Here is a 22852-nt window from a genome sequence, read left to right on the forward strand (position 1 = left end):
GCAGGGACCGAACCCGCAACTTCATGGTTCCTAGTCAGATTCGTTAACCACTGCACCATGACAGGAACTCCTATTTTTTGTTTGTTTTTAAACACAGCCTCACCTGCAGCATATGGAAGTTTCCAGGCTAGGGTTTGAATTGGAGCCGCAGCTGCTGGTCTATACCACAGACACAGCAAATTGAGATCCCAGCCACATCTGCGACCTACACTGCAGCTTGTGGCAACCCTGGATCCTTAACCCACTGAGCAAGGCCAGGATTCAAGCCTGCATCCTCATGGATACTAGTCAGGTTCTCAACCCACTGAGCTACAACAGGAACTCCCTAATAGTTTTGATTATAATGACAAGCTTTTAATAATTGGTAAGTTCCAAACTTTTTTTTTTTTTTTTTTTTGGCCGCATCTGAAGCACATGGAAGTTCCTAGGCCAGGGGTCAAATCTGTGCCACAGCAGCAGCCCGGGCCACTGCTGGATCCTTAACCTGTTGCACCACAAGGGAACTCTCCCCGAACTTAATTTTGAAGTTAGTTAACTATGAAATCTTTGTGTGGAGTCTGACTTTCTTTCTGGAGGTTTTATTTTAGCTCATGCTGTTTCCATGGTCTGACAAGCATCTGGATCATTCGCACCTAGCCGTCATCCTAAACCCACACTAAGTGCCGCGACCTTCACAAAACTTGCGCAGCAGCTCCCATCCGCATGACTCCTCCCAGTTTTCAGCCTCTGAGCATGGCGAGTGTGAACTCCATCCTCCAGGGTGTTCCTGTTGTGGCTCAGCGGTAACAAACCCGACTAGTATCCATGAGGATGCAGGTTTGATCCCTGGCCTCTTGGTGGGTAAGGATCCGGCATTGCCATGAGCTATGGTATAGGTTGCAGATGCGGCTCGAATCCCATGTTGCCGTGGCTATGGTGTAGACTGGCAGCTGTAGCTCTGATTTGACCCCTAGCATGGGAACCTTTATATGCTGAGGGTGTGGCCCTAAAAAGCAAAAAAAAAAAAAAAAAAAAAAAGAAAAAGCAAAAAAAAAAAAAAACACACACACAGGAAAGAAAGATAAAGACATTTACCCTACGAAACTTCCCACTGCCCAATATTGCTTTCTAGTTGTTTTACAGACACCTCATCCCTTCTAGGAAGCTGGGATATTTTTCGTGCTCTTCTCACCATCTAAGACTCTCCTGGAAACCAAGCATGAACATTATAAATACATATTAACTGGAAATAACTTTAGAGTTTCTTAGCCTATGTTCCATGGATAGAATTCAGGGAATCCTAAATTGGAGTGAAAGATTATACCCTATCATATTATATTAATTATATTACTGATGTCTTTATAAGAAGTGAGAGACGCATACAGCCACAGAGAGAAGACGGCCGAGTGAAGTTAGAGGCCGGTGCTGGAGTGACGTTGCCATCAGACGAGGAAAGGCAGAGGCCACCACAAGCTGGGAGAGGCTGGAAGGAGCCCAGCCCTGCTGACACCTTGATTTCAGGCTTCTAGCCATCAAAACTGTGAGATGAGGAGTTCCCGTCGTGGCTCAGTGGTTAATGAACCCGACTAGGAACCATGAGGTTGTGGGTTTGATCCCTGGCCTTGCTCAGTGGGTTAAGGATCCAGCGTTGCCATGAACTGTGGTGTGGGTCGCAGATGCGGCTCAGATCTGGCATTGCTGTGGCTGTGGTGTAGGCTGGCGGCTATAGCTCCGACTAGACCCCTAGCCTGGGAAGCTGCATGTGCTGTGAGTGCAGCCCTAGAAAAGGCAAAAAGACAAAAAAAAAAAAAAAACTGTGAGATGAAAATTTCCTCTTCCTTAAGTGCCCCCAAGGTGTGGTCCTTCATCCTCACAGCCCCAGGAAGGTAAAACGCACACGACCAAAAGCCTTGTCACCAACAGAAATCGCAGATATTTTCATGCAAGATTATGGTTGCTGAACACATCTCAAAATATTGCTTGAGATCATCACTATTTTGAAATGAAAGTAGTTAGGCGTTCCCATCATGGCTCAGTGGTTAACGAACCCGACTAGTAAGGATGAGGTTGCGGGCCTCGCTCAGGGTTGCCGTGAGCTGTGGTGTAGGTCGCAGCGGCAGCTCAGCTCCCACGTTGCTGTAGGCCAGCAGCTACAGCTCCGATTCAACCCCTAGCCTGGGAACTTCCATATGCTGCAGGTGCAGCCCTAAAAAGACAAAAAAGACAAAAAAAAAAAAATGAAATTAGATCCAAAGCTAGATCTTTTTATTTCATGGAATAATACATAACTTATGCATTTACTTTAAACCATTTTTAGATTTTCATCACTCATTTTCAATGTGATTATTTTCTTTGTGATTCTCTTATTTTACGCTTTGGAAAACATGATTCTGAGAAGCGGGTCGGCATCACCAGAATGTCAAAGTCCGTGACCCTGGAGAGCCTGGCCTGCAGTACTGAATGTAGCCAGCAGAGGACACTAGAGCACCTGTGCAAAGCTGCATATAAGCTACTGCCTGTTTTACTATTATTTTCCCTCATTGCAGAAACAGAAATGTCCTGTAAATTCATATTATTTTTAGAATATTAATGTATGCACAGTGATAAGAATATGGAAATTCTTACAGGCATGCTATCCTATTTATTTGCTGATTCTTAGAATTTCCATACTTTTGGGGGGGTATCTTATAGAGCAGGGTTGGTTTTCTCCGAGGTCTCTCTCCTTGACTTTTAGATGCATCTTCTCCCCCCAGGTCCTCACGTGGTTGTCCCGCTGCGTGTGCTTGTGTCCTAATCTCTTCCTGTTTTTTTTTTTTTTTTTTTTTTTTTTTTTTGTCTTTTTGTCTTTTGTTGTTGCTATTTCTTGGGCCGCTCCCGCGGCATATGGAGGTTCCCAGGCTAGGGGTCCAATCGGAGCTGTAGCCACCGGCCTACGCCAGAGCCACAGCAACGCGGGATCCGAGCCGCGTCTGCAACCTACACCACAGCTCACGGCAACGCCGGATCCTTAACCCACTGAGCAAGGGCAGGGATCGAACCCGCAACCTCATGGTTCCTAGTCGGATTCGTTAACCACTGCGCCACGACGGGAACTCCTCTTCTTGTTTTTTTTGTTTGTTTGTTTGTTTTTTTGGTTTTTGTTTTTTGTTCTTTTTAGGGCCACACCTGTGGCATATGGAGGTTCCCAGGGTAAGGGTCAAATCAGAGCAGGAGCTACCAGCCATCACCACAGCCATGGCAACTCAGGACATGAGCTGCATCTGTGACCAAACACCACAGCTCACGGCAACACCGGATCCTTAACCCAATGGGTGAGGCCAGGGGTCAAACCTGCATCCTCAAGGATACTAATTGGGCTTGTTACCGCTAAACCACAACAGAAGTCTGCCATACCATTTTTTAAATGCTTAAATTAACAGTTGGTACTGAATTATTTTTAAACTGGATCTTATAACTGGCGCTGCTTCGTAATGTCTGTGTCCTAAATGAAAGTATGCAGTGAGTATAAAATGGAAATTAACATAAAGAATAGCCTGACCAGGAGTTCCCATTGTGGTGCAGCAGAAACGAATCTGACTAGTATCCATGAGGATGCGGGTTCAGTCCCTGGCCGTGCTCAAGTGGGTCAGGGATCCAGTGCTGCTATGAGCTGTGGTGTAGGTTGCAGACACAGCTCAGATCTGGCGTTGCTGTGGCTGTGGTGTAGGCTGGCAGCTATATCTCAGATTTGACCCCTAGCCTGGGAACTTCCACATGCCACAGGTGCAGCCTTAAAAAAAAAAAAAAAGAAAGAATAGACTGACCATATTACAAATACACAAAAAATATACCAAATGCCAAATAATGTGATCCATAGAGATGATGGCACGGAACGCCTTCTGCGACCTTGGCCATCCCACCTAGAACATTATGTAGAGAATTCCTAGTGTAATAACATATTCCTTTTTTTCTTGCCAAAAGAAACCCTTTCCAGTTGTGTTTTGTCAGAGATTCTGATCACCTTGACATTTATTAAATTACTCCAGTGAACTGGGTGCTCGGCTACTCAACCGCCTACTTTACACAACAGCTTTGTTAGGGAGGTCAGTCTGAAGACAAGACCTGTTTGTCCTCTTTCTCCCATCCATTGTCTAACCTCTATTTCATGGCCCTTCACAGATGGCAAACCACAGACAGCTTTCTGCCTGGTTTCTCTGGTGGAACAGGATCAGAGAATGAAGGAAATGCAATTTACAGGTAAGCCCACCTTTTTCTTCTTTTAACATTGTTAAAGCCTCTGATTAACAAATTAACTGTCTTCTCAGCATGTCAAACCCACATCCCATGGCCCAGGACATGGAGGAATAGTCCCCAAACCTAAAAACTCTACATAGGCAGGGCCACCTTCTCACACTGTTATGGCAACACTGTGGCATAATTTGGGGTTTAGATGGATATGACTTCAAATCTTAACTGCAAATCTTAAGTGGTATTTGTCAAATTACTTATCTTTGAGCATTATTTCTGAGTAATATTTATCTCCAATAATACTTACCTGTGAATACTATTTATCTCTGAAATTATCTCTGAACATGAGATGTCTTCTCCATAAAACGGAATAGCAACAACTGTCTCATGAGGTTATATGTTTTCAATTTTGTTTGAAAACACATTCAGTGAGAGCCCCCATCCCTTCCAGCTTTTCGAAAACACATGCATTCCCCTTGGAAGAGCCGCACAGATCAACTTTGAGTGTTACCTCATGGTCCTGGAGAGTCTTAGAAAGTAGGGGGTGTTAAAAGCTAAATTTCAGGGAAAGATAAACCCATGACTCTCATTCAAGTATAAAAACAGATACATGTTGGAGTTCCGGTAATGGCACAGTGGAAGCAAATCCGACTAGGAACCATGAGGCTGTGGGTTCGATCCCTGGCCTTGCTCAATCGGTTAAGGATCCACTGTTTCCCTGAGCTGTGGTGTAGGTGGCAGACGAGGCTTGGATCTGGCATGGCTGTGGCATAGTCCAGCAGCTGTAGCTCCAACTGGACTCCTAGCCTGGGAACCTCCATATGCCACAGACGTGGCCCTAAAAAGCAAAAAAAAAAAGGACAAATGTTAAAGATACTATTTGGCCCCTCATTCAATCAGGGAGTGTTTCAATAAAGAAGTCAAGAACCGCACATGATATGGAGTAAAAGAAATGTTGAAATGAATTATAAAGGAAGCAACCCTGTTTGGTTGTTTTCCCACCAGTTGGAGAAGGGAATCACCTGGGCCTCTCCAGACAGAATGGGGATTTACATGTTTACCAGTTATCTGCAGCTCTTTGCATTGTAAAATAGCTCAGAATCAGAATCAGAAGGGAAAACAATCAGAATCAGATAAGACAGAAAGGTATGTTATAGACGACAAGGCATAGCTTTCCATTAGAATACACTTGGTTTTTTTTCCCTATCGCTGAAAGTGTGTGTAGCAGTAATGGGCTCCGTTTTTCATTTCCTACTTCCTAGAATTAGATCATACAGAAATTACCCTGCTGGGGCCCAGATTGTGAAATCACTAAAAATCAAGGTCCCGGGTCCTGGAACAAAGCTACGGGCTCCAGGGGCAAACAAAGCTGTTTGCTAAGAATCAATGCCTTGCAACAAAGCAAGCCCCAGCAGCGAGTGCACAGCCCCACTGGCCCCAGAGCTCGTCTTCCGCGTCCGGGCTGCAGCTGGGGCAGGTGGGCTGCTCGCCGGATCGGCCCCACGCGAAGCGGCCGCCCTCTGCCCGCTGGGAGGGAAATTGACCAGCAAGGCCGGCTCCTAGTCAATTTCACGCCCAGCGGGCTCCTCAGGTGAGGCTCTCCGCGCAGCACAGCGGCACCACTAGCTCCCAGTTTCTAGCTCTATCAGTCTCCTAATACAGAACAAATCCTTTCCCCTGCGTCTTCTCCAATTCTTGGGACTTACCAGAGAGCCCCGCCAACTGATTTGGGACCCTCCCACCTCCATGCCTGAGATGGTGAAATGTTAGTCCTAAAGCGGTTCCTGCGCGTTGCCCATGGATGGGCATTTGGTCTGTGACGGTCGCTGCCGGGTAGTGCCTTGTTTATCACTCAGGGTTAGTTAGCAGTTAAATACACAAGGGAAGTGATGCGGAGCCCTGGTGTTTATTGATCAAGCCACCTGGCTTGTATATTGAATAGCAAGTGCATTCAACCACTGTTCCAGACTTTTTTTTTTCTGCTCCAAATAGGCGTTCCCCTTGGGCTTCCTAATTCCCCGAGAAGGAAGTAGAGTGTGGGGATAAGGCATTTGCTCTTAACGCAAAATTTAAGGGGCACCAGGGTGTAAAAAATTCCACAATTAAGGCGAATAATACTTCCATACAATTTTAGGGAACCAAAATCAATGCAAACAACCCATAATGAACAAAATATAAGCATTTTAAGTAAAAAGAGGATCCAGCTGTATATGCAGGATCCGAAGGTGAGTCGTGGTCCTGACATCTAGCCTACATAAAAGTCAGGCAGGCAGGTAGCATCTCAAACTATGCCCCACTGCTGCTGATGAATCGAGGCTCTCAGAGGTAAATGTACATTTTCAACACAGTGAATGCACACTTAAGAGGTGCATTTCACTGAAAGTCAATTTTACACTAGAAGAAAGAAAGCTAAACCTAATAAACTCTAATTAAATATTTAAGGGGAAGTGTACTGATGTTTGCAATTTGTTTTTTAAAGAAAAGGATGGCTTGGAGTTCCCGTCGTGGCGCAGCAGAAATGAATCCAACTAGGAACCATGAGGTTGCAGGTTTGATCCCTGGCCTCGCTTAGTGGGTTAAGGATCTGGCTTTGCTGTGAGCTACAGTGTAGGTCATAGATGTGGCTCAGATTCTGCATTGCTGTGGAGCAGGCTGGCAGCTGTAGCTCCGATTTGACCCCTAGCCTGGGAACCTCCATATCCTGAGGGTACAGCCCTTAAAAAGCAAACTAAATAAATAAAAATAAATTTTAAAAAATGAAAATCATTACAATTCTCACTTAAAGAAAAGATGGCTAATGGATGGGTGGAGGGAGGATAAAGGGGCAGATACTGATAAAATATACTAAAATGGGAATAGTAGAATCTAGGTGGTGGGTATATAGGTGTTTACTGTAAAGGTCTTTCAGCTTTGCTGTATGTTTGAAATCTTTCAAGGTAGTTTTAGAAATGTAACAGTACTTAGAATTATATGGAGTAATGTATACATTCAGTGTATGTTGTGATAAATGTGGGATCACCAGCTCCCAATTCAAGGATCTTGTACTTTTTACTTTCCCTTGTCTTTTAAGGAGTAGAAAATGTTAAGGACTTGATTCTAAGTAAAGCAGATTTACTGTCCTCAGTGTCGTGTGTTAGACCACACCCCGGTTCTCTGCGGCAAAATCTCCAATATTTATGTAAGGACCACTATGCACTTTTTTCTCTTTTTCGGAAGCCCTGACATCGCTTAGGGTGTGATAATAGGACACAGAATTGGTTTCGATCTATTGCATTACAAGGGCGTGTAATATCTGTCATGCCCCCAGCATAGCACAGATCTTTCCGATATTTAATGGTTTTTAGCTATGGAAGGGTAGGAGTATATTCTACCCCAAAATATGCCACTTTGGCATAAGAATTATTTTGAGCCGAAGGCAATTGAGAAGAAATAGCTATAAGAAAAGTTCTCTGCCTTCCCACTGTTTGCCGAAAAGCAGGACATAAATGTATAAAAGTGTCCCCCCTCCCTCCTTCAACAGGAAGGACAAAAGTCAATCCTCAGACAACTTTAAACAAATGTCCGTGGAGAAGGCATCAGCTTAAATCTATTTCTATTTACCATGCTTTTCCTGTCACCTGCCCAGAAGTGGCCTCTTCCAGACCCTTCTCCCTCTGTCTTTAGCTAAAACTGGTATTTAAGCCTGAGTTCTAAGCCACCTCTGAGAGCTACTTATCCCTCCATTGATATCTCACATGTGTATACACGAGGTACACCGGTTAATAAACTTCTGTTTTTCTCTTGTTAATTTGTCATTTGTTACAAGGGAGGTTGCAGCTGAGAACTAGGAAGGGCAGGGAAAAATTATTTTTCCTCCTCTGCGTTATTAATATTTTTATTATTTTTACTATCTAACTCATTACGAGGAAAGAAGGAAGGAAAGGAGAGAGGCAGGGAGACAGGGCGATGAGATAGAAAGCACTTCCCTGGGAAGCTCTGGGTTTTCCTTGTAGCTCTAGCTCCTCCTGCTTAAAGGACCTCCCTTATAACAAAAGAACAACATTGGCTCAGCAAACAAGAGCCTCCAAAAAAAGCAAATTGAAAGTAGTTAATGGGTTTGAATAATTAACAAAAGACTTACACTTCCAATATGAAATGTGGGGGTGACCTTGGGATAGGTACAGTACAAAAACAAAAATGACAATTATTAAATTCAAGAAAATTAAAGTTTATACAAGGAGAAACCATGGTACACCATGCCTTAGCCGCCATCCTTACACAGCTTTCTTGTTTATTAACTGTATTTCAAAGAGTTCCCATCATGGCTCAGTGGTTAACGAATCCAACTAGGAATGATGAGGTTGCGGGTTTGATCCCTGGCCTCGCTCAGGGGGTTAAGGATCCATCGTTGCTGTGAGCTATGGTGTAGGCCGCAGACGAGGCTCGCATCTGGTGTTTCTGTGACTGTGGTGTAGACTGGCAGCTGCAGCTCCGACTCAACCCCTAGCCTGGGAACCTCCATGTGCCGTGGGAAGCGGCCCTAGAAAACGCAAAAAAGACTAAATAAATAAAAATTTTTTTAAAATAACGACTAATGATGTTATGAACATCTTTTCACGTACTTACATGCATCCATATGTCTTGATGCCAAATCTGAGAGCCAGGATGCAGAGGCATGTTTGTGAATGTGACTGGAGTGTGGCTTGGGCAGCTGCCTAAATAACCGCACTTCTTGGCAACTAAAAAGACCTTTCCTGAACGATAATTCACATGCTGTAGGCCTTATCCATTTAACATGTACAATTCGGTGTGAATTTGCTAGGTTCACACAGTTGTGCAACCATCACCACCGTCAATTTTAGGACATTCTCATCAGCCCCGTAAAGAAACATCACTCCCCTTGGTCAGCATTTTCCAAACCCTCCATCCCTCAACCCTCGGCGACTCGTCAGCTAATCTCTGTCTCCGTAGGTTTGCCTGTGTTGATATTTCATAAAAACAGAAGCATATCGTATGTGGGCCTTTGTGACGAGCCTCTGGTACCTTGTTTTCAAGGTTCATCCATGTGATAAACACGATTCTGTACTTCAGTCTTTTTTACAGTAATTGTCTGGGTACAATACATTTTGTTTCTGCATTTACCAGTTGATAGATAAATGAATTGTCTCCACCTCTTGACTGTTGTAATAATGCTGCTATGATATACATGCAGAGGCTTTGGTTTGGATGTATGTTTTCACTTTTCTGGGGCACGAACCTCGGATGGGAATAGAGAAGGCTCCAGTTTCCCCCTATCCTTGTCAACACATGTTGCTCCAGTCTTTTTCATTATAGCCTCCTAGCCCATCTGGCTGTTAGGTAACCGGCTCCACTGATGAAAGCAACAGAGCAGGAAGCTTGGGGTGGCCCAGACGTCTACACTGGGCCCCCCATGAATTGAGCACCTGGTGGGGGACGGTCCGAATTTGAGTTCCCTCAGAATCAGACACCTCGACAGAGATCCCAGTGCAAGTAGTGTATTTTGGAAGAAAAGAGAACCCTGGAAGGAGAGGAGGGGAGTGAGACGCAGAAGGCAAGGCGGCCACCGTGGGGTCAGCGATCAAGCCAAGAGCTACAGTGGGCAGGGGGCGCTGGGCCTCTAGGGGAACTCTCTGAGGGTCAGCACAAGATCTCCTGAGAGGTGAGAGAGTTGGGGTAGTTATACACCCGTGTCCAGTTGGCCGTTGGTTGAGGTTGCTCCCGGAGGGTAAGCCAATGCCCGGCCCCTGCCGTCAAGATAGCCAGGGACAGCCCTCCACTTAGAAAGAAAGAAGTTTCTGGCAGTTTAAGTTGGGCTGGCGTGCACTACTCCTCATGGTTTGAACAGGAGGAAGAGACAGGACACTGAGAGAGGGCCCTACAGGGGCTGTGAAACTGTGCCTACCTGCCCTCAGGGGGCTGAAGTCTCAAGGAGACAAGATGTGACCACGTGGCAGGAAGAGCAGTCAAACAGAAGCCACTGCCAGAGTTCCCACTGCGGCTCAGCAGGTTAGGAACCAACTAGTATCCATGAAGATGCAGGTTCCATCTCTGGCTTCCCTCAGCGGATTTAAAGGATCCGGCATTGCCATGAGCTGTGGCGTAGGTAGCAAACGTAGCTCAGGCCTGGCATTGCCGTGGCTGTGGTGTAGGCTGACGGCTATCCCTCCGATTCAACCCCTAACCTGGGAACTTCCATATGCCACAGATGCGGCCCTAAAGCAAACCAAAAAACAGAATACACTGCCATGCCAAAATGATGATATGAACATTGTGTGGTCAGAAAGACAAAAATGACGAGCACGTATTGTAGGAATCTCTTTACATGGGGTGTCCAGAAAAGGCACATCTACGGAGACCCGAGGTAGATCCATGGGGCCTGGGGGTGGGGAGACCAGGAAGAGCCTATAAATGGGCTGGAAGGCCTTTTTTTGATGGAAATGTTCTCAGATTGGATTGTGGTGATGCCTGCACAATACTTTCACAAAGTGTTAAAAAAATCATTGAATTGGAAACCCTTTAAAATTAGTGAATTTTATGGTTTGGAAATTATACCTTCATAAATGGTACAGAGAGACTTAAAACTGCCTCCAGGGTTAAGGGCCAGCCTCCATCCTTTGTCAATGCACCATGCCGCGCCCAGACCAGAATCCAGGTGGTGCTGGTGTGAAGTGACTTCAAAGCTGGACACTTGTCAGACATTGACTGCCAGGAGCTGGACAAGTTACCCAGGCTCCCTGGGCTTCCTTTTCTTCCTGTGGACAGTGCTGGGTGTTTTCTAAAGATCACAGGAGTCCTAGCACCTCGACATCTGATAAAATTGGATTTGTCACATGGTGCCATTAAGGATGATTTCTTGGCTGAGACGACATAAATATGCAAATGGGAGAGCCATCCAAAGTGCATTGGAGAAGCATCCGAGCCCCAAGACACTAATGAGAGGAACGGGACTTTGAAAATGAATAATGCAACGGTGCTAATAGAGCAGAGCCCAGCGCAGGTCTAAGGAGGAGTGTGTCAGGGAAGAAAACAGAGGCGAATGGCTTTCTGCGCACGAGGCTTTTACCAATTTATAGGGTTGGTAGACAATCTGGCTTCAGGAAATCTCTAACTCGGCTTGATGAAGAATGAAAGGAATTTCCATTAGTTACTCCAGCTCTTATTCAGTCCCTCTGATGACAAAAGAAAATTGAAACCACTGAACTGTGTTTTATATAACCAAGATTATTGATTTGATGTAAGCAAGTAATCAACTGGCTGGAATGCCGCATGTGATTGGTTGAACTGGGCCATGTGGGCTTCGGCTTTAGTCAAACTCTTCTAAACACCAGTTGAGAAATTTCTCTTGCATGAGACACCTCTTAGCTCCATTTTCTATCACAATATTCCCTCAATACTTTCCATCAGCTGTGGTTACAAGAAGTGTTTTGAAACTGGGCTTTATGCGCTATTAACCAAATTAAGTCAACTGATTAAAGCCATTTAGAGGTGGGTTTCATGACATATTATCTTATCAATGTCCAATTTTCAGAATAAAGCTTAGCAGAACAAGAAAATCCTATATGAAACCAATCTTTCAAATGAGTTTGCTTTTGGTCATTTTCCACTGACTCTAGTGATTATTATCTTTTTTTTTTTCTGACTTTTACAATATAATAAAACAAGTTGGTGTTATGTTAATTTTAGGCATTTTAATTTAATTACACCAAATAATACATGAATATATTCTATTCATAAGCGGCTCAAATAACCCAGAAGTATTTGGAGTGGAGAGTAAAGTCCTGTACCACTTCTGTTACCAATAATCCCTACTGATTTTGCTGTAGCTTTAAAACTTGTGACAATTTAATGTGCATCCTGCTAATGCTTTATTTACTTACACTTATATGTTGTTTTCATGGTGTTATATTCTATGTTGTAACCTGCTTTTTGTGCTTGAAAAGGTCTGAATAGGAAGTTGCCGTTGTGGAAATAAATCGGGCTAGTATCCATGAGGATGCTGGTTTGGTCCCTGGCCTCTCAGTGGTGTGGGGACACGGTGTTGCCATGAGCGGTGGTCGAGGTCACAGACACGGCTCGGATCCCACCTTGCTGTGGCTGTGGTGTAGGCCAGCAGCTGCGGCTGCGATTCCAGCCCTCGCCTGAGAACTTCCAAATGCCGCAAATGCGACCCTAAAAAGCAAAAAAAATAAATAAATAAATTTAAAAGTTTAAAAAAGTAGCTTTTTTGAGAGGTAGACAGAATGTGGGCCATCTCAGAAGGCGAGAGACCCTGAAATGTGGTGTCCTTCTGCCATAACAAACCCCATGTCCCCAGGAGAGGCTGCCCTCAGACTAGAACCTGGAGTGAAGGAAACACATGGCAGTAGCTGTCACGCAACAGGACCGAGAAATAAACCTTTGTGGTTAAAAGCCACCAAGATTTGGGGGTGTGGGAACCAATGCAGAACCCCGGGGTTGGTATAAAGATGATTTTGAGCTGAAGACATTTGAGACTCAGCAGATTGGGGGGGGGGGTGCACAGCAGCTTCTGGGAAATAAGACCGCCTTAGTTCCTCTTCAGGGCAGGTGCACTCCTCGAAGGGAAAACAAAAACAAAACCTTCTCCAAATACAATAAATGAGTCACAGGGTTGAGCTGTGTAGCGTGGGGAACCGAGTCCCTAACGGTGTCGTCGAAACTCTGCGTGGAGACAGGTGGTGACTAGACTCACCGTGGTGACCACTGTGTAACGTATGGACACTGCCCGTCACTATGTTGTGTGCTTGAAACTAACGTAGTGTTGTAGGTCCGTCATACTCTAGTTAAAAACAGACCAAAAAACCTTCCCCAAATCCCCTTTCCAGGGGAGTTTTTTGGTCCTGAAAGAGATGGCAAGACCTATCCATCATGCCTATCTAGACCAATAGTTTCACATTTTGTCTCCTTCTCCTGAAAACCCTGCATCTTTCCAAAAAGCCATTTGTGTCCCCGTAAGTGCATTTCCTCCCCTCTCTTTCTCCTGCCACGATGGGACGTAAGCCCCAGATTCTGACCAACCCTTTGCGTGAGCCACACTGTTCTCCATGTGCATGCAGGCGACACAGGTAGGTAAATTATTTTTTCCTCCTATTTATCTCTCGGTTGTCAGTTTAATTCACATGCCACAGGGACAGAGCCTAAGAGAGTAGAAGGGAACGTCTTTCCTTCTCTACAGGGGCCATTTGTGACTCTAACAAAGCTGAAAAGTGCAGAGAGAGACGTCCCTTGGTATCCAGTTGCGTCTGAGCCATTTGCTTGTCGATGGGAGCTTATGTTCTGGAAGACTGTTGGCCAAACGCTTTGGCCAAAAGCCTATAAGCTTATAAGCTTATAACAAATATAGCTAATGATTTTTTTCCTCTTTGTGAAGAACAAAAAGGATGAACAAACCGTGACTGTTGTATGTTGGTATATTACGCCACAGTACTATGTCTTTTTTCAGAAGATAAATTATACGTATGGCAGTGAGAAAAGAGATTGCATAAGTCACCAAATCCCTGTGCTACAGTATGTCTATAAATGTTTCTTACTGTTTGCGTGTTTCTGCTAAAGAATAAACAAGGACGTGTCCACCCAAAGCGCTCGAAATACTCATTTAGAGTTTTTTTTTTTTTTTTTTTTTTTTTGTCTTTTTGTCTTTTTGCCTTTACTAGGGCCGCTCCCGCGGCATATGGAGGTTCCCAGGCTAGGGGTCCAATCGGAGCTGTAGCCACCGGCCTACGCCAGAGCCACAGCAACGCGGGATCAGAGCCGCATCTGCGGCCTACACCACAGCTCAAGGCAATGCCGGATCCTTAACCCACTGAGTGAGGCCAGGGATTGAACCCACGACCTCATGGTTCCAGTCGGATTCGTTAACCACTGAGCCACAACGGGAACTCCTCATTTAGAGTTCTGACTGGCTGTCACATGGCCCATCATTCCTGCCCTTAATTCCTCTGGGGGAATTAAGCCCTTCCTCTTTTTGAAGCTGGCACCTTGCTCTCCCCTCAGAGCTTGGCTCTGAGTCACAAGCAGCATTTCTGTATCTGCCCCTAAGATCAAATAAGCAGAGTCCCTGAAGGGCTTAGACATTTGGAAGATTCATCTCAGAGCAAGGAGCTGGAGAATTACATAGATATAGGCTAGATTTTGTTGAGCAAATTGTTCGAGACAGAAAATAAAAGGCAGAGTTCCCATTGTGGCTCAGCAATAATGAACCCGACTAGTATCCATGAGGATGCTGGTTCAATCCCTGGCTTGCTCAGTGGGTTAAGGCTCCAGTGTTGCCATGAGCTGTGGTGTAGGTTGCAGACATGGCTTGGATCCTGCGTTGCTGTGGCTGTAGCCTGAGCTGGCAGCTATAGTTCCGATTCCATACCTAGCCTGGGAACTTCCATATGCTGCGGGTGTGGCCCTAAAAGGAAAAAAGAAAAAGAAAAAAAAAAAAAAGAAAGGCATACTACACCACCCATGTGACCAGTTGCTACTTATCATTCTGCAGAAACTTCCATCTCCCTGTGTTTAAAAGCATCCTAGGGAGTTCCCGTCGTGGCGCAGTGGTTAACGAATCCGACTAGGAACCATGAGGTTGAGGGTTTGGTCCCTGCCCTTGCTCAGTGGGTTAACGATCCAGCGTTGCCGTGAGCTGTGGTGTAGGTTGCAGACTCGGCTCGAATCCCGCGTTGCTGTGGCTCTGGCGTAGGCCGGTGGCTACAGCTCCGATTCAACCCCTAGCCTGGGAACCTCCATATGCCGCAGGGGCAGCCCAAGAAATAGCAAAAAGACAAAAAAAAAATAAAAAAATAAAAGCATCCTAGTTGAAAGAAGAGATACCATGAGTTGGTGACTCTTATAGCTGGGTGATGGGTACGTGGAAGTTTCTTCTAGCTTCTCTCAATTTATGTGTAATTTGAATTTTTCCACAATGAAAAGTTTAGGAGAGGAGTTCTCTTGTGGTGCAGTGGGTTAAGGGTCTGGTGTTACTGCAGTGGCGTGGATGTTACTGTGGTGTGGGTTCGATACCTGGCTCAGGAACTCCCGCATGCTGTGAGCTCAAAAAAAAAAAAAAAAAAAAAAAAAAGTCTGGGAGAGAGAGAATCAAAGTATACCTATTCCAGAGAAGGGGGTCACCTGAATCTGGCAAGTGCGTAAGACAAATGAGTAAATTACTTTCTGATCCTAAGTTTCTTTATCTGTAATATGCAATTAATAATACCTCTCTCGTGGAATTGTGTCTTGGTGAGGGGTTTCAAGGAAAATACTCTTCTGTCCACAAAGCAAATACCTGTTTATAATGAGATTTTTTTTTTTTCTTCTGGTTACTAAAGTAACTCAGAGTATTGGGGTTTAAATGGGCTCATAAGCTCAGGACCTTCATGATGGAATAATTGCCCTCATAGGAAGAGGAAGAGACACCGGAACTTCCTCTGTCTCCATGGGCTCGGGGGCAGCCCTAAAAAGAAAAAAAAGAGGAAGAAAGAAAAAGAAACGTCTGTTATTTAAGCCCCCGGTATATAGTAGTTTCTCTTTTCTTTTTTTGTTAAGGACCGCAGCTGTGGCATATGGAAGTTCCCAGGCTAGGGGTCGAATCGGAGTTGCAGCTGCCGCTCTACACCGCAGTCACAGCAACACCAGTTCCAAGCCATCTCTGCAGTCTACACCACAGATCATGGCAACACCGGATCCTTAACCCACTGACCAAGGCCAGGGATCGAACCCAAATCCTTGTAGACACTGTGCTGGGTTTTTAACCCACTGAGCCACAATAGGAACTCTCGTGTCTGCTTTTCTGAGGTGCTTTTCCCCAGCTCCCGGACTCTGTCCCAATTGTGTATGGACACATATTTCTGTGAATGTTGTTTAGAAGGACGATGCTGACATTCCATGGCTGGGATCACCTGCCAGGTTCAGAAGCCTTGCAGTCCCTTCTTCTCTGTCCCCATCTCCGCACCAAAGACCAGAGGCCTGATGAGGGAGGCGAGAGCTAATTGGCAGATTTGGGGGAAAGGGACAGTGAGACTAATGATGCCAAGCCTCTTTCTGTACAAGAAGGGAAGAAAGAAAAAAAGAAAGGCGTCGTGGCCACACCCTATTTCCATGCTTTCCTCAAGGAACCTCTAGGCTGTGTGCTCTTTTGCTTGCGTGAGCAGGAATGCAGCACTGTGACAGCAGCTAACATGTATGCAGTATTTACCAGGTGTTGGCCATGATAGCCAGGGCTCGGCAGGTAGTAGTAGCTCATTCTCCCTTTCGGGTGGTTCTCAATCAGGACTCCCATCAGCCGGCAGGCACTGCTACAGCTGTGCCAGTTGTTCAAGTGTGGAATTCCTACAGTGCTGGTTGCTTGCTAGGGGACGCCTGAGTCCACCAAGTGCCTTTCACCCACCCCATCTGCCGCTCTGGCTCCAGGTAAGGCATTGGCGGGGGGAGGCATCTACCCACCAGCTTCCTCTTGGGGCTGCAACACCTCCCAACCCCCAGGCCCTGTGGGACCTGGCTTTGCAAGGCTGTGTTTACCTGCCACCACCTGGCTCTCCCTGTAATTATGGCAGCTGCTTGTTGGAGCGGCCTCCGTGGTGTATAATACAGGTTATTCAAGATTTTGGATGTCACCCTGCCTTTCTTGTTCTTGTCTTTTTTTTTTTTTTTTCCACACCCACTACAGCAAGATTAATCTTGCAAATGCAACTCGAAGATTTTTTCAGATTTCCCCAGAAATCAAGTGTTTTTCATTTTGCCCTGCTATCTCGGAGACTGAATTCATGTGTCTCTGTAATTACACGGTTTTAATCACAGCAGATTCCTTTTTTGCGTGTCTTGCTTCTTTGGGGTAACATGATGTCATAAGGTTTTTCCCAAATGTGTGCAGTTTTCAACATTATTATTTTAATGATTTATCAGATCTTACTTTGATTTAAGCCAGATGACTATAAACATTATGGGGGGTGGGGGTGGGAGGAAGAGAGAAAAGAAAACCAATACAATAAATCCTCCTGGACTGAGGCCCCCCTCAGCCTAGAGAGCTCCCCAGCAGGTGTCAGAGAGCTAGACACAGTCTGTCCTCCGAAGTTCTCCAACTGGGCTGAGTTCACAGCCAGGGGAAGAAATGCCTATAGAACTTGGCAGATAGCTGTAATTACCATTTTTCCTGGTTCTACATTACTCGTTTTACAGCCCTCTTCTTGGGGATGTTCAATCCCCACGATGCCTCAGAGCTTTTTGTAGAAGTACGAAGATTACCGTGAAAGTAGGGCAACTAGAACAAATGGTTAATTTTGAAAACAGAGTCTTCCATTAAGTTCTAGAAAAAAAGATCACACACTTCTCAGAACCATCACTTCATCTCAGAGTGACTAACTTGTTTACTTCTGAACATGTTTAAAAATGGGGTCATCTTGCCCCATGCCCTGAATCAACTGCCCCTATAAGTTGCCATGTCGTCTTTCAGGTTGGAGAAATAATCAAGAAAAATAGGAGAGGAGTTGATAACGCTTGACATTGGACACATTTTCCTGTTGCTGTGGCTTTAAAAAAATTTTTTTCCAGTAGAATACAGTATTAGCCCATGCTTAGCTTGCTGTAGGCAATTTACCAACAGGAGTTACCTAATAGAATAGTTCTTGCTTGACCTAATTTTAGGTAATTACCTCTCTTTTCAAAGTTTGTTTCCTTAGTCCTTCTACGGGTCCGGGTTTGTCACACAGCAGCGTTCACCCCCAGGGTCTCCTGCTCGTAAAGGTAACAGAAAGAGCAGCGCAATTTCCTTCCTCAAATACGTGCATGAAATGTAAGTAAATGTAAAATAAGGGATTCCACACCAGTCATAAAAATCTACCCACAGACAGGTGGAGACTGAGAAAGCAAGACCTGAGCCAGAATGTCGAAGTCAATGAAAGATGTGATAAAGCCAAGCAAACGCTAGAACTGCTGACAGCTGGATGTCTAATCGGAGTCATTCCCCAAATAGGGCGCCCCCTCCATGTTCGCCGAATACTGGGTATTTTCATTCAAAAGGCCATGCCTTCCTGGCACTGGGTCTACCAATGCCTTAGAGTTAGTCCCTGGAAATGAAGAAGGAGGTTGGCCAGCTCCTCAGCATCTTGTCTCCTTTTTGGGGAAAACTTTTTTCTTCTTCCTGTTTTTTTCTCCCCCAGAACACAATTAGTATCTCTGTTTTATTTAGGACAATTACACTGCGTCCAGAGGGACATGAGCAGGTCACTCCTCTTCCTAAATCCCTTTGCTATTGTGCTCATCTTTTATGTTGTGTTATGTTTTTGAAGCATTGTTGAGATACAGGCTTGTGTAAACCCTTTTCTCATAGAGCCTCAGTCTTTTTGTTTGATGCATGTTTTAAAATGCTTTACCTCAAATGAAAAGATCCATTTTCCAATATTCATTATAGGGGAGAGAGAATATGATCCGCTCAGGACCTCTGTGCCAGGTGTTGAGCAGGTGCCTTTGGGGTGTTTTGTTCATGGGTACCACCCTCTGAAAACTGTCTCACCGACTCTAAGCAGGAACTGCAATAGTGTCCCTGCTTGTGACACACACACACACAAGGATTTTGTGGGGACCAAATTAACAAGAGCAGTGGAGGTGGGGTGGGGCGGGGGGGGGATGTATTTCAAATTGTGTGATTAGAGAAGTCACCTGTGTGGGATAAGGAGCTACCTGTTGCTTTCAGCGTTTTTAACATGATGCAGGATGCTTGAAGCAACCCAGTTTTCAGCCATAATCTCCTTTACACAGCGTGCTAATAGAATCTTCATATGTTCTGTGACATATTAAATAGAACAATTAGTATTGTTCACTTCAAAGTTAATGGTTCTGTTCAAACCTCATGACAACATAAAAAAAAAGATCTGAAAATTCCCTTCTTTAAATAAACTATTTTTTGAGCAATTTTTGACTTACAGAAAAAATTAGCAGAAAATTCGGAGTCTCTCCATACCCTCCCTCTTCACCACACATCTTGTCCCCATTATTAACATCCTGCATTAATGTGGTACCTTTGTTTACAATGAATGAGCCAATATTGACAGATTGCTATTCACTAAAGCCTATGGCTTACTTCAGGGTTCACTCTTGGCGGTGTAGCTTCTGTGAGTTTTGACAAAGGTATAATGAGGTGTTTCCGTTGTGGCTCAGTGGTTAATGAATATGACTAGCATCCATGAGGATGCAGGTTTGATCCCTGGCCTCACTCAGTGGGCTAAGGATCTGGCGTTGCCGTGAGCTGTGGTGTAGATTGCAGATGCGCCTCGGATCCTGCATTGCTGTGGCTGGGGTGTAGGCCCACAGCCACAGCTCCGGTTGGACCCCTGGCGTGGGAACTTCCATATGCTTTGGGTGTGACCCTAAAAAGCAAAAAAAAAAAAAAAAAAATATGGTATAATATGTATTCACTGTGCAACAGGATTCTACAGAATAATTTCACTGCCTCCAAAGTGCCCTGTGCACCACCAAAAGCCCTGGTAACCACTGATGATAATTCTCTCCAGATTCTAGCCAGGCTCCTCTGAGCTCTTCTCTCCATCAGGCCTCAACCTTGGTCCATAAAGACCATGAAGGAAGATCACACAAGAAAAGGAACGTATATACATGTATGACTGGGTCACTTTGCTGTACAGCAGAAATTGGCACAACATTGTAAATCAACTATACTTTAATTTTTTAAAGACTTGAATAAACACTAGCACAGTTTCTAACACTTCAGGGTCACATCCTAGGATAACCACCCCCCCCCCAACGTGCCTGCCTGAGAAAACGCAAAGCTGCCCAAAGACATGACAATCCAGAGAGGGCCCCTTCTCCCAGCCTCTGTGGGAGGGGAGGAGCCTAACTTTAGCAAACTGGGTGGTTTCACATGGACCAACCCCCTTCCTGCTTTTTGCAATTTTTCACTTCTTTGACTCTTCTCAAGTCCCCTCCCACACACACCTCATTCTCCCTTTAAATGCCCAGTCACCTCTGTGCAGGTCAAGGTTGAGTTCAGTCCACACTGAATTCTTTTCCCTATTGCAACTGACTAAAATCGGTCTTATCGCTTGAACTAGCATCCAGCTTTTGATCTTTTTACTGTCTCCATAGTTTTGCCTCTTCCAGAATGCCATATACTTGGAATATACAGTGTGTAGCCTTTTCAGACTGCCTTCTTTCACTTAGCAAAATGCCTTTAAGTTTCCTCCAGGTCCTTTCCTGGTTTGACAGATCATTTCATTCTAGAACTAAATGACATTCCACCGTCTGGATGGACCACGGTTTGCTTCTCCATTCTCCTGTTGTAGGGTATTTTGGGTGCTTCGCAGTTTTGGCGACTATGACTAAGGGAGCTATAAACATTTGTGCACAGGTGTTATTGTGGACCTCAGTTTTCTGGAAATGGAGTGTTTGGTTTTCTCCTCTACATCTTGAGTCACCCGAACACTTTAGAATAAGTCAGATAAAACATGGTAAAACCTGAATGAATCTGAATTTACATGTGCAATGCTCAATTAACCAGGATATTTTCTTCCGCATTTGACTTGAAGTAGAGAGTGCAAACATATAAGAAAATAAGTGATTATAAACTGATTTTATAAAATCCATCCATATGATGGGCTTTCTGGCTGTGTTGTGCGGTTTTGAGATATCTTAGGATGCTTGCCTTGTTCACATATGCTTACTAAAGTGCTCCCTGTATATGGGATGCCATGCTTGGTACCATGTGATTTCATAGCACAGCATGGCCTGGCCACTTTGATTAGATGATTATTAGGGGCCCGGTCCATTGGCAGGAAGCAGCTTGGGAGGTGGTGTTTTGTGAGAACTCAACCCACCAGGCACAAGATATTAGGTCTTTTTTTGTTTATTCTGCAAGGAGAAATACTCTGCTTCTTCTGAGACACATTCCGTCTGACCATGTGCCATGTATCTGGAAAGAACTAATGACCACAGCAATTAGTCCAGAGGTAGCCTCTGAATCCACACTGGACCAATCACAGCCCTTATCTGGAGATGTTTTGATTTGGGGCCAGAGGGTCTATGATTCACCCCTTCTCTGCTGATGGAAAGGGGGATCCCTGGAGCTGTCCGTCGGCACACCCCCTGCCCTGCGGATGTGAACTGTGTGAAAGAGAAGTAAACGAAGAAGAAATAAAGAAGTGAAGAGTTAAGGCGGTCCTGCAGGCTCTGGTTCCCACTGTTCCTGGGTTCCCCATCCTTCCTGCAGATCTGCAATCATATCCCTTTTTAACTTAAACTATATTTTTTACCATTTGGGGGAGGGAATTAAAGTATAATTCATTTACACTTTTGTGCCAATTTCTGCTATACAGCAAAGGGACCCGGTCATACATATACATGCATTATTTTTCACATACTATCTTCCATCGTGTTCTATCCCAAGAGATTGGATATAGTGCCCTGTGCTGACCAGCAGGACCTCGTTGCTTATCCATTCTAAATGCAAAGTTTGTATCAACCAACTCCAAACTCCCGGTACATCCCACTCCCTCCCCTCTCCCTCTTGGCAACTACAGGTGTGTTCTCCATGTCTGTGAGTCTGTTTCTGTTCTACAGATAGGTTCATTTGTGCCATATTTTAGATTCCACGCATAAGTCATATCATGTGCTATTTGTTCTCTTTCTGACTTTACTTAGTATGAGAATCTCCAGTTGCATCTATATTGTTGCAAATGGCATTATTTTGTTTTTTTATGGCTGAGTAGTATTCCATTGTGTATACGAACCACATCTTCTTAATCCATTCATCTGGCGATGGACATTTAGGTTGTTTCCATGACTTGGTTACTGTGAATACTGCTGCTATGAACATATGGGTGCATGTATCTGTTTGAATTGTAGTGTTTGTCCAGATATAGGCCCAGGAGAGGGACTGCTGGGTCATACAGTAGTTCTATATTCAGTTTTCTGAGGAACCTCCATTCTGTTCTCCAAAGTGGTTGTACCCATTTACATTCTGCTCAGCAGTGTACGAGGGTTCTCTTTTCTCCACACCCTCTCCGACATGTTATTTGCAGACTTGTTAATAATGGCCACTCTGTAACATAAACTATTTTGATCTGGATTTGTGTTATCAATTGAATTATGTCCACCCCAAATTCATACGTTGAAGCCCCAGGCTGCTGGACCTCAGAATATGGCCTTATTTGGAAATAAGATCACTGCAGATGTAATTAGTTAAGCTGAGGTCATTAGGGTGGGCTGTGATCCAGGAGGATTGGTGTCCTTATAAAAGGGGAAAGTTCAGTCACAGACACACATACATGGAGAATGTCATGTGAACAAGAAAATAGCCATCTGCAAGAGAACGGTCTAGAACAGATCCTTCCCTGGCATCCCTCAGAAGGAACTAACCCTGAAGACACCTTGATCTCAGACTCCTAGTCTCCAAAACTGTGAGATAATAGATTTTCTGTTGTTTAAGCCACCCAGTTTGTCGTACTTTGCCAGGGCAACCCTAGCAAAGAACAACGCTTCTTACATGCAACCAAGAACGCTGCCGCAGACGCCCTCTACTGGACAGTGATGGCTAAATCAGTTGTCTCTCAGAGTGACAGGGCTCAGTGAGTTGGTAGATCCACAGTGACAGGAGCACTGGATGAAGAGATGCTGGTGGTTGAGTATCCACAGGACAGGGCCC

General features: G+C 44.8%; 1 protein-coding gene across 6 annotated transcripts in view; it reads left to right on the forward strand.

The window, feature by feature from the left end:
* Positions 1-22852, forward strand: part of LOC110255850 (uncharacterized) — a 65960-nt gene that overhangs the window by 23534 nt on the left and 19574 nt on the right. For 3 of the 6 annotated variants that reach the window (XR_014819834.1, XR_014819835.1, XR_014819836.1), the window contains exons 5-6: positions 4138-4215; positions 13400-13802. Coding sequence is in view for 1 of the 6 variants with exons in the window: in XM_084982228.1 (XP_084838354.1) it covers positions 4138-4215 (78 nt within the window). In the remaining 5 variants the exon portion in view is untranslated. Of the gene's footprint in view, positions 1-4137; positions 4216-6685; positions 6817-13399; positions 13803-22852 lie in introns of those variants that run through there. The other 3 variants (XR_002336735.2, XR_014819833.1, XM_084982228.1) reach the window with 3 other exon arrangements.

The sequence above is a fragment of the Sus scrofa genome, chromosome 11 (assembly GCF_054392235.1).
Source record: "Sus scrofa isolate SSC_HxYL_T2T_F1_AM1 chromosome 11, Sscrofa_HxYL_maternal_Yorkshire_Landrace_v2.0, whole genome shotgun sequence".
Classification (NCBI taxonomy): Eukaryota; Metazoa; Chordata; class Mammalia; order Artiodactyla; family Suidae; genus Sus; species Sus scrofa.